We start from the raw sequence: 11,016 nt of genomic DNA on the forward strand, positions 1-11,016 counted from the left end.
CCTTTTAAGTCAAAGAGTATTTTTTGCCACTTTACCTTGCTGTTAGACGGCCTTTTCTGACCATCAGTAAAGGTAAATCTTTTATATTGTGACTTTGGTGTAAAAACTCAGTTGATCAGATTTACTTTCGTGGCACAAACTTACCAAATGAGACAGCAGCAGACCAGGCGCTCCTGTTTTCCCAAGAGATTAAAACACTGATTTCCTCTATGGAGTTTGGTGCAGGAGAGTGAGCGTGGTCGTTTATGGTCAGAAAAAGCTGTCTAACAGCAAAATAAAGTGGTAAAACTATTCATATTCACGTAGACTCAGTTAGGTGAGCTATTTAGTAAGTGGTTAAATCCTTGCATCCCCGCTGGCAGCCGTGTTTTCAGCGAGGGTGTGTCTCAGGCCGGTCTCTCGGCGCAGTGCAGTCACTGCAAACCACTTAATTATAAACAGTAATGATCCTTTAATGTCGCTGTGAAATCGGCAGTGTAAGTGTTTTTTTTTGTTGGTTTTTTTAATTCTGGAACCAGTACAAGTCGACCTGTGGTTCCTTCCCTCTCATTGTTGTGGGCCACTGAGGCCCGTAGTCAGATAAACACCAGGTCTTCCTGTTGCAGGAGCCTGTTGGAATGTGTCGAGCAAGCTCTGCAGCTGAGGTAGGCCCCGCCCATCACCTCCAGCCTCTCCCCCGCCATCCCACATGAATTCACCTGAAATAAACCTGCTTCTTGTGCTGATTGATGTTGTCCTCGTGTGAATATCAGCTAATGCCGAGTCAGTGGGTTTGTGTTCATTCCCCGCTAATCCCCAACCTCAGACCCTGAACCCCCGCTGTCCCTCTTCGTGGACTGGATTTGGTGACTCAGCACAAACCCACTGGTTCTGAGCTTTGTGGGCTTTTTTTTGTCTGACTTCTTTTTTTTCCTTAATTACCATTATTATGATTTTTGTGGTGTCTAATTAAGGTTTTTTTTGTCTAAGTGTCGCTGTTACCCTGCCCTCAGCTTCTTCACCTCTGTTGTCCATCTTGTTGTCATGACGATGCTCTTGCATTGATTGCATGCTCTCTGTTGGATTCTGATTGTGTCTCCTTCTCTTTCTTTTATCCAGGAGTTTAACCATCAGGAGGGCGCCATCTAGTGATGTGAGTGTGAACCGCATGCCTGTAAACTATTCTTTCACAAATTGAATCATCATATAATTAGACTCAACAATAGACAGTGGACATTAAAGCTATATGACAGTTAGAGATGTATGAATGTTTAGCTACTTAAAGCTGAACAAGACAATTTTGTGTCATGACATTTAGGCCAAGAGAGTAAATTGAATATATAATGAGAATGAAGACACGCCCCCTAAGAAAACACACCCACAATGACATGACGATTGGGTCTCAGGCGCAGACACTGTGTCTAAAACGTTAGGGTAAGGGTTATGGTTTAGTGGGCGTGTTTTTGTGAGTGGCTGCACCTGCAAATGGACCTGGTGATTAAACTGGATTTTTGATCAGTGTGAAAAGGATATAACTGGACTATTTTAGTGTAGGTCAAAGAGCATTTGATCCTTTTCATGTTTCATGCATCAAAATGCATCTCTTTTATTCTCTCAAAGTGTGAAATGTGTTTGTGTTTTTTCCAGGGAAACAAGAAGAGCAGTCTCTTCAGTCCGTCCACAGCGTCTCTGCCGGCCTTCAGCTTTTTGTCTCCCAGCACAGAGGACAGTGACCTGACGCTGAGGCCGACCTGTACACTGGGCCCCGACAGCGTCGTCGCCACTGACTCCGCCTCCAACACAGGTACGACACACCCCAATCTGACGTCACATCACGTCACTGACATGTCAGCTTTTTCAGCACCTAAGACAAAATATATTCTCTTTAAGAAGCACTGACCAGGTGTTCAGCCAGTCAGGACATCAGACAGCGCTGCAGTGACCCATGTCTACCCGGGGGGGGTGCTGTAACGGCAGAAAAGAGGAAGGCCACCAGTGTCTCATCTCCAAAGCGAGAGACACCTCTATCCCCCGAATGGAGCACACTAAGGAAGCAGACTGAAAACTCTGTGAGTTCAAAAAGCCAAACACCTGTGTCCTCGATCATCTTGTGTGATTTAACCGAATAATAACTTTCTAATCTTTTGGTTTTGTGTTTGGGTCCTTTTTAAAAGTCTGTTTGTTTGTGTGTGTGTGAGTGAGAGACGACGAATCATGCAACCAAGCGAGATGTTGATTTGTGACGCACAGTTTCTGTCCTCCCCTTTTGTGTTTTGTCCCGTGTAACCCTTGACATTTTCCAGAGGGCTGAGTGTCATGGACTTCCTCCCACCCCTCAAGTCCATGTAAGTGTGACATCTAACAGCATGCCTACAAACCCACAGTCAGTACGTTTACATGGCAAGAATGAATTACACTGTAGGGCTCGTTGTACGTCGTACGTTTTTTCATCCCTTTCCATCCTGCTTTTTCATCCACATGGAACTGGCAAATTTGGGAAACTTAAAGTGATATTTTGGGAAAACAGGTCCCAGAGTGAAGAAATCTCAAAACGCCTTCCTTGTGTTTTTGTGTATACAACCAATACACAACTTCACAAAAACGATAATTCCCACTTCTTGCATCTTTGTCGACTTCGGAGTTTGTACGCAGCACACAATATTTTCTTGTTCTGTATTATAAGTATTTTTCTATGGCAGCGTAACATACAGGCCTGGCATAGTATGTATATATATATATATGTATGTGTATGTATGTATGTATATATATGTATATACATATATATATATATATATATATATATATATATATATATATATATATATATATATATATATATATATATATATGTATATATGAATATATATATATGAATATATATATATATATATCTATATATATATGTATGTATATATGAATATATATATATATATATATATATACATATATATACATACATATTCTCCAGACACTTCATGAAACCATTTATTTATTTTTGGAAAACCTTAAGAATAAAATAAGAAAAACGTCATTTCAGGAAACATGTTAGTCCGACTGAAATTGTCTTAAATCAAATTCCTCAAAGTCGGACTCACACGCCCAGAAAATGCTGCTGTTATGCGTGTATGTTCAGTCGGACAAGAGTGAGACTCAAGCTGGTCTGGGTGTTCTGTAAATGCACCACAGCTCCCACCTCTCTGGCTAGAACTTCATTAATTAGTAGAAGAAGCCGATACGCATAAGAATAAGACAATGGCGACAGAAACATGGCAAAATTCAGGTACGAGGACCTATTCGCTTAAAAATACCCAATTGTATAAGCTTGAGAGCATAAATGCAGTTTAACTGCATGTGTGCATGGAAACGTACTGAATGGCACTTGATCAATGGCAACGCTCTGATCACTAACACAAAAATCACAGGTTTACGCAACCTCATCAATCACACAAAAGAAAACGAACTATGACTTTTAAATGAAGTCCACAAATTCAATCACTCGTTGGTCGAAATGTAAGTGTGATGTGATGAATTTGCTGTGGTGTTTCTGTAGATGGGAGCGTGCTTCTCCAAAGTCTTCAACGGTTGTCCTCTAAACATCAACTGTGCTGTCACCTGGATTTTACCCAAGACAAGAGGTGAGGCAGTCATTTCTGATTCCTCCTTAATTATTGTTAATTTTATTATTGCCTAAAATTATAGTACAATTACTCATTTATTAGTACTATGATGAGTCCTGTTTTCTGCTCAGATCAATACCTGATTCTTGGAGCGGAGGAAGGCATCTACACACTGAACCTCAACGAACTTCATGAAGACACACTAGAGAAGGCGAGTCATTTAAATGATAAGTCGTGCTGTGTTGTGGACCTTATACTGTCCAAGAAATAGAGGAAGCTCTGGATACATTTCCTTAGTTAGTTTCCGTAGTATTCTAAAAAGGAAAATCAAATTACCTCAACAAAAACATCTTTATCAGCATATTGGAAATCAAATGTATGGACCAAACAGTCAAAAACGTGATGATTATGTTACTGAGAGTCTTCTCTTTCCCTCCACAGCTGCTCCCTCAGAGATGTACATGGCTGTATGTCATGAACAATGTGCTGATGTCTGTCTCAGGTAACAAACATGTAAATAATGGTTTTAGCCGGTGAATTAAAGTCACTTTATCATCATCAATACGCAATTTAGGACATCAGTGCAGACACACAAGATTGGTGAGACAAACCAGAAGTGTTGCCCAGTGAATGTTTATTAAAGTCATGCAGTTTTTGTGCATCATTTCATTTCATAATAAACTATTTGTGGAGATGGGAGGCATCAACCAAACATATCACGCCAAATTGTTATAAACACAGAATAATTTACTGTATATCAGTGGTTCCCAAAGACTGGGTCGGGACCCACAGATGGGTTGTGGGAGATTTTTTTCAGGTCCCCAAACAAATTAGTTGAATTCTCCCAGTCTTTTGAGTTTAGATATGTGTGCGTATGTCTTTAAAACACTTGCAAACAATAAAGTTTTACGTAATTTACCTAAAAACAGGTCTTGTAAATGTTTTGTTCACCAAGTCAAAATGATATTAGGTGTTACAGATATGGTTCTTGTCGGAATTGATATTGTGATTTGGGTCATCTTGCCAAAAAATCCATATAAAAGTTAGGTGAACACTCATCAACATGTGCGTTCCTGTAGGAAAGTCGTCCCAGCTTTACTCCCACAGCCTGACGACGCTGTTCGAGCAGAGAGGACATGTGCCCAAGAAACACGGCAGTCTGTCGCTCGGCACCAACCGCTTCACTGAGAGGATCAGCACCAGGTACGACTGGACTTAACCGGAGACGTTAAAGGGCTAATGTGGGATTTTTGAAGTGGGGTTGTGTGAGGTGACCATGCAAAGTCAAGTGTGTTGCATACAGGCTACGTGTTCTGAGAGGCTGCTGATTGTGGGCAGGCTTGAGCTCAGTAAGCAGGGCCAACCACTGCATCAGCTTAAGTGTAAGCCCTTTAAAGAAAGTGTTAATTGCCATTTTACAGCCTTTTCCAACAGGAAACTGAAGTGCAAGTCCCTCTGTAAACTGTTCACTCCCCACACCAAAGTCCATAGAGGAAATCAGCGATTTTACATCATATGCACATAGGAGGTGTTGACCCACTGCTGCCTCCATCAGCAAGTTCATATATGTTGTTTTTGATCTTCGGTGTTTGAACTCTTTCACAGAGAACTACGCAAACAACACAAACCTACCAAATAAGGCAGCAGTAGATCAGCAGCTCCTGTTTCCTTGTGAGCTTAAAATGCTGATTTTCTCTATGGGATTTGGTGTGGGAGAGTGAGGGGTTTTCAAGATGACAAAAACTTCCGTTTACTCTAATAGATACTGTCTAACAGCAATGGATATACAGTTTTCTTTACATATTGTACACTTAAGCTCTCGATTACATACAGTGACACTTCAAAAAGCCCTAACTATCCTTCAAGGAAAACATCTGTAGAAGTAGTGGTGCTGAACAGACAGTTAAAGGTGTATTCCCTCTTAAAACACAGGAAGTTCGCCATATCTGTGAAGATCCCCGAAACCAAAGGCTGTAGAACATGTAGTGTAGGTAAGTGAATTTAAGCAGAGTTTATTTTATGTTTATTTATTTATTTATTTATTTATTAACAACAACTCCCCCTTCTGCTCTTTCTGTGTCTCTCAGCAAGAAACCCATACACAGACAGCACGTTCCTGTGTGCGGCTGTCCCGTCCGGCCTGGTTCTGCTGCTGTGGTATGAGCCTCTGCAGAAGTTCATGCATCTAAAGGTTTGTGCATGCATGCAAGAGTGTGCGTGTGAATGTGTGACCGGCATAACAGTAGTTTAAAGTGCTTTGAGTGGTCGACAAGATGAGACAATTGTTACATGAAATCAAGTGATGAGTCGTGGCTCTTGAGTTAAAAAAGTTAAAATCTGAGTTACATCTGAATGTGTTTTCTGTCATTTAAAATAAGTCTCTTACATAAAAGGTCAATAACAACCAACTTAAACTTTTCTTTACTATTTTCCTTTCTTTTCCCTGTATTATGAACATTAATACCATCACAGTGTCTCAGGCTTTGTGTATTTGTTTATATATTAACTTATTCTTTTCCAAAACACTTTGTTTCACAGTTATAAACCAGGTTGCAGTGTGTAAAGTCAGGCATTGTCTTAGAAACCCATGTTTTGATGCTGTGGTTTGCTGTATCAGAGTAAAACTCATCCCTAAAAGAGACAAGAACGTTATACACTGTTTTAATTCAAACTGCCTACGTGTCCTGTCTTTATCAAAGAACATCAGCATCTCTTGACACGTGTAGACCATCTACATTCGTACCATCATGTGATGTAACCTGACTGCTGTTATTTTCCGTGCAGCACATGGCGATAAAGCTCCCCGACTCTCTGCCGGTGTTTGAGCTGCTGGTGTTGGTGACAGATGAGTTTCCTCAGCTGTGCGTTGGTGTGAGAGACTGTAGCAACGGGAAACCTCCGGCCAACCAGCAGCTGAAGTTTGACATCATAGAGCTGAACGGAACGCCCGTGTCAGTGCCAGGTACGAATGACCTTTTTGTCAAATTTGGTCCTTGAAACGAAATTGTTTGGGTTCTCACCTGCTCTCAAGTAACTTCTCCTCTCGGTGTGTGTGTGTGTCTGCAGATTGTGGAGCACTTAGGGCAGTGCAGGTGACACAACTGGACAGAGACACTGTCCTCATCGCAGTAGAAAGTAAGTCATTTTAGCCGGACGAAGACAATAATTCGGTTTTCTTAATGTCATGTAAACACGTTAGTCCGACTAAAATCGAGAAAGTCTTAACGTACCTGGATAATTTGATTCATAGTCCGATTACTGCATCGGACTTGGCTTTCTGCACATGCACCAAAATCTACAGCCTTAGCTCGATTTAAATGTGCACGTAAACGTGTACGTGTTTCCCAAACTTTGTGTATGGGGACCTACTTTTAAAGATGGCAAACAAAGAGCACATTTCTGAGTTATGTAGCGACTAATTCACAGACTTGTCTGTATATACAACACATATAAATCTTAAATAAAAACAAATTTGCTTGGGGATCCCAAAAGAAATCTCCCAAGACCCATCTGTAGACCCTGCTCCAGTGTTTGGGAATCACTTCTCTGATTCATCCAACTACCCCGATGTAGCATCTTAGCATGCTGCGTCCTAACTTTAATGATTGTTTGTTGTACAGAAACAGTTCGCATCGTGAACCTCTGTGGGCTTCCGTCCAAAGAGCTGGCTGCTGAAATGGTCTTTGACTTCCCCATTGAAACACTAGGTAGGCATATTCATGTGAAAAACAAACAAAACACTGTGAGTGAGACTTGACGCCCCCTGCTGATATGTTTGTGACATTGCACGTCGTTACAGTGTGCTTACAGGACAGCGTCCTGGCGTTCTGGAAACATGGACTTAAAGGGAAGAGTTTTCATTCAAATGAGGTAAGATTCACCGCGTGTCAGACTCGGACTCATCTCGTGTCCTGTGTGTGTTTTCCCGCTCAAATATGCAACTTCTGTTTCCCTCACCTTTATCTGCAGACAACACAAGAAATAACAGACGAGAGTCGCGTGTTCAGAGTGTTGGGAACAAACAGGTACGTTAATCTGAACATATCGGTGTCGCTCACTGTCCATGTTAGTGAGTGTGTCTTCAGACTTTGAGTTATTTTAAACATGCTTCCCTTATTTACAAGGTGTTACATGGGTTTGCCCTATTTAACTTTGCAAGTCTGTCTGCTATTTCAACGTTTTCCTACTGCATTATTCTCACTATTGTAGCCGTGGAGCCATGTCCATGCCATTCGGCGTCCTTTTTGCATGCTTCTGTGTTTTTAAATTCTCACCATTCGACAAAAAAAGCCAGTCCAATGTTTACTCGACAGCTGTTTCTGCAACGGTTTTCTCTGCTTCTGTTTCGCCAACGCTCTGACATGATGAACTAAAATCTAAAGTCTAAAATAACGCTATGCCTGCCTTGATTTTATAGCCGCTAACTGACTAAGGGGTGTACGTGTATTACCGTGAAGCAATTCACGTTTTATGTAAGATCGGAGACTGCCTGAGTTTTGCACTAACCCCAGATCCCAATCTCCTTGCAATAAGACATTTAACCATCACAATGACTCCAAAGCTGTTAAATTAGTCTAAAAATCCTGCATAGTTCTCCTTTTGTTATGATAATCAGTCTATGATGCTGATCATTCGAGGTCTGATGCTTCTGACCTTTGGCCCTTTGCCATACGTCTTTGATTGATGGTGTTCGGATAAACCGTGAGGGTGTTTCCTTCCCCCTCTCTTTTGTTCAGGGACATCATCCTTCAGAGCACACCAACCCATGACCCGTCAGCACTGAGCAACCTGTACATCCTCACCGGACACGAGAGCAGCTACTGAGAAGAAAACGAGATGTCGTTTTCTCCTTTCAAAAGTGGCGTCCATGCGGACTGAAGCTGTAGCAGACACACACCGACGCACAACTGATCACTCCACCTCTCTGCTGTGAATGACTAACGTCAGTGTGGGGACTCAGTTGTCCACTCAGACTCTGTTCTGTGGGGGCAACAAGACTGCGAAACACTGAGAGACTCTCTAACTCGTGAGTTGTCCTAATTAAAACTGCAAAAGCCAAGATTCTCGCGTAAAATCAAGTCGCCCTCATCCAACATGAACCGCTGCTCTCAGTACAGACCATGTGATGCGTTCCATTTACATCGGAAGTCGGAACTGGGAGTGACGTCACCTCTGATTTGACCGCGATCAAGTCAGAAAAAAATCATTAACACGGACACTTATAGCGTTGCCACATGTCCACCAGTACAAATTGGACAGTACTATGTGAACGACTGACTTAATCTGAAACAAATAGGACAGACGTGGAAATATTCATATATTATATCTGTTTCTTTGCCAAAAAGGAACGCCCACTCTTTCTCTGCCTCCAGTGATGTTCCAGACTGAGTTAAATGCTTAATTAATAGCAAAACCATCCTAGTCTTTCACGTCACTTCATACAGGGTTATTATGGAATTACTGATCAATAATGTGACTGTTGTTCACAGACACTTGCGTCTAAGACAATAGTTTTGTTTATCTCAATATCTTTCTATAGATCCATGGAGATTAAATAGAGTTGCCAGAAAAACAAAGAACTCAATAAAGTGCTATAAAGTTTTGTAATGCTGATGATTAGCTGTTAGCTGTCTTGTATAAAGTACCTAGAAGGGATACATGAGTAAAAGTACCAGTATCTTACCAGAAAATGACTTTGGTACAGTTTTTAGGATATTACTAAATTAAAAGTCTTTAAGTGTATGACATTTACTGTACTTAAGTATGAAAAGTAATTTCTGATATAAAATGTACTTAAGTTTTAGAAGTAAAAGGATGGAAAAAGGGATTTTTTGATTGAGCGATGGTAGCTCAGTGGTAGAGCGAGTCGTCTCCTTGAAGGTTGTGAGTTCAATTCCCAGCTCCGCTAGTCCACATACCGATGTGTCCTCGGGCAAGACACTTAACCCCACGTTGCCGTGTGAATGGCTATGAAAGGAGTGTGATAGAAACATGCACTGTATGTATGGGTGAATGGCAAAACTATACTGTAAAGTGGTTATCAAGTCTAAAAAAGCACTATATAAATACAAACCATTTACCAACTCCTCTTCTGATTTTATTTGGTAGTAACGAGTAAAGAAGATAGTTAGGGGAGATGTTTTGGAGTCAAAGTACTTTCTTTTTTAAATGTGAAGTAAAAGTTGCGAGAATTATAAAAGTACAGATACTTAGATTTTGTACTTACAGTACAACACTGGCTGTTAGCACTCAGAGGAATTTCAGACAGCTGCATTTCCCTCCAAATCCCTAAAAGGGAGCATTTATTGACCGGTTAGTGTGATGCTAACTGTGCTGTATGTATGTACGTTTACCTGCCAGCACAATACTAAATGGACTAATGTACATGTTATGTATCATGTTTGGAGTTTATAGATAGTACAAGAAAATAAACCATCAGAACCTTATCTTGTTGAAGCTTGCTTACAAAGCACATTAGCTTGAGCTAAGTGTTAACACTCGAGCTTAGCTAATTGTCTAGAATGTTTTCATACTTTTATCTAAAACCATTTTGATTCAGGAAGCCACATCTTTATGTACCTTGAAGATTGTGAATGTGTGAGCTTAGCATTCAATTTTATGCTCCAGCGGGTTTCAAGGGCCAAACATTTCTGAATGTAAAGGGTCATTTCAAAGCAGTTAAAAACCTGCGCGTGTCAAACACAGCTTTAACACCTGTTTTAACTCACATAATAGACTAAAAGTTAATTTGACTCAATGCAGTGCCATAACAAGTGAATGCAAATGTATACTCCTGCTTGTTTGACCAAATTGTACATTCCACTACATTAGTTGTGTGTGTAATGGTATTTAATTTATTTGTAAAAAGACAACTGTATTAGTAACACTCACCTCTCTCTCCCTGAGAGATACTTGAAAGACAATATGCATTGATTTTGTTTTTTATTATTATTATAATTGTGATATATTTAGCCCATATACAATGCAGTGTGCTCTTACACAATGGAGGGATTGTACTTCACAAAATAAAGATTTTAATATTCTTCAAAGCAAAAGCAGAATTAGTTTCAGTTTTTGTATGCTTTATTGTGAATGGATAAAACATATGTATTTAAAATAATGATAAATAAACAAATAATGATTATTTTCATTATGGATTAATTTGTTTTTTGCGATTCATCGAGTGCCCGTTTGTCAAAATGTCAAAATACTTTAAAAAATGTCGATCAAACCTGGAAATGATGATGTTCTTGAGTCTTTCTTTTTCCACAAAACAAAATTATTCAGTTTTAATGATTTCTTTGTTATATGGTGCAAATAAACCAGAAAATATTCACATTTAAGATGCTGAAAAAAGCCATAATAGTTGATGATTAATTTATCAACAAACCAAAACATGTAAACATTACAGCATCTCCAC

General features: G+C 40.1%; 1 protein-coding gene across 4 annotated transcripts in view; it reads left to right on the top strand.

The window, feature by feature from the left end:
* Positions 1–10,651, top strand: part of map4k2 (mitogen-activated protein kinase kinase kinase kinase 2) — a 32,661-nt gene extending 22,010 nt beyond the window's left edge. Inside the window, exons 16-32 of one of the 4 annotated variants that reach the window (XM_044021866.1) lie at positions 606–644; positions 1,099–1,132; positions 1,627–1,783; positions 1,870–2,048; positions 2,283–2,324; positions 3,530–3,614; positions 3,728–3,807; positions 4,038–4,098; positions 4,676–4,799; positions 5,529–5,587; positions 5,684–5,787; positions 6,381–6,558; positions 6,663–6,731; positions 7,217–7,303; positions 7,396–7,466; positions 7,566–7,621; positions 8,333–10,651. In XM_044021866.1, the coding sequence (XP_043877801.1) occupies positions 606–644; positions 1,099–1,132; positions 1,627–1,783; positions 1,870–2,048; positions 2,283–2,324; positions 3,530–3,614; positions 3,728–3,807; positions 4,038–4,098; positions 4,676–4,799; positions 5,529–5,587; positions 5,684–5,787; positions 6,381–6,558; positions 6,663–6,731; positions 7,217–7,303; positions 7,396–7,466; positions 7,566–7,621; positions 8,333–8,420 (1,513 nt within the window). In that variant the 3' untranslated portion in view covers positions 8,421–10,651. The remainder of the gene's footprint in view (positions 1–605; positions 645–1,098; positions 1,133–1,626; positions 1,784–1,869; positions 2,049–2,282; positions 2,325–3,529; positions 3,615–3,727; positions 3,808–4,037; positions 4,099–4,675; positions 4,800–5,528; positions 5,588–5,683; positions 5,788–6,380; positions 6,559–6,662; positions 6,732–7,216; positions 7,304–7,395; positions 7,467–7,565; positions 7,622–8,332) is intronic. The other 3 variants (XM_044021867.1, XM_044021869.1, XM_044021868.1) reach the window with 3 other exon arrangements.
* The last annotated feature ends 365 nt before the right edge of the window (positions 10,652–11,016 follow it).

The sequence above is a fragment of the Solea senegalensis genome, linkage group LG3 (genome assembly GCF_019176455.1).
Source record: "Solea senegalensis isolate Sse05_10M linkage group LG3, IFAPA_SoseM_1, whole genome shotgun sequence".
Lineage (NCBI taxonomy): Eukaryota > Metazoa > Chordata > Actinopteri > Pleuronectiformes > Soleidae > Solea > Solea senegalensis.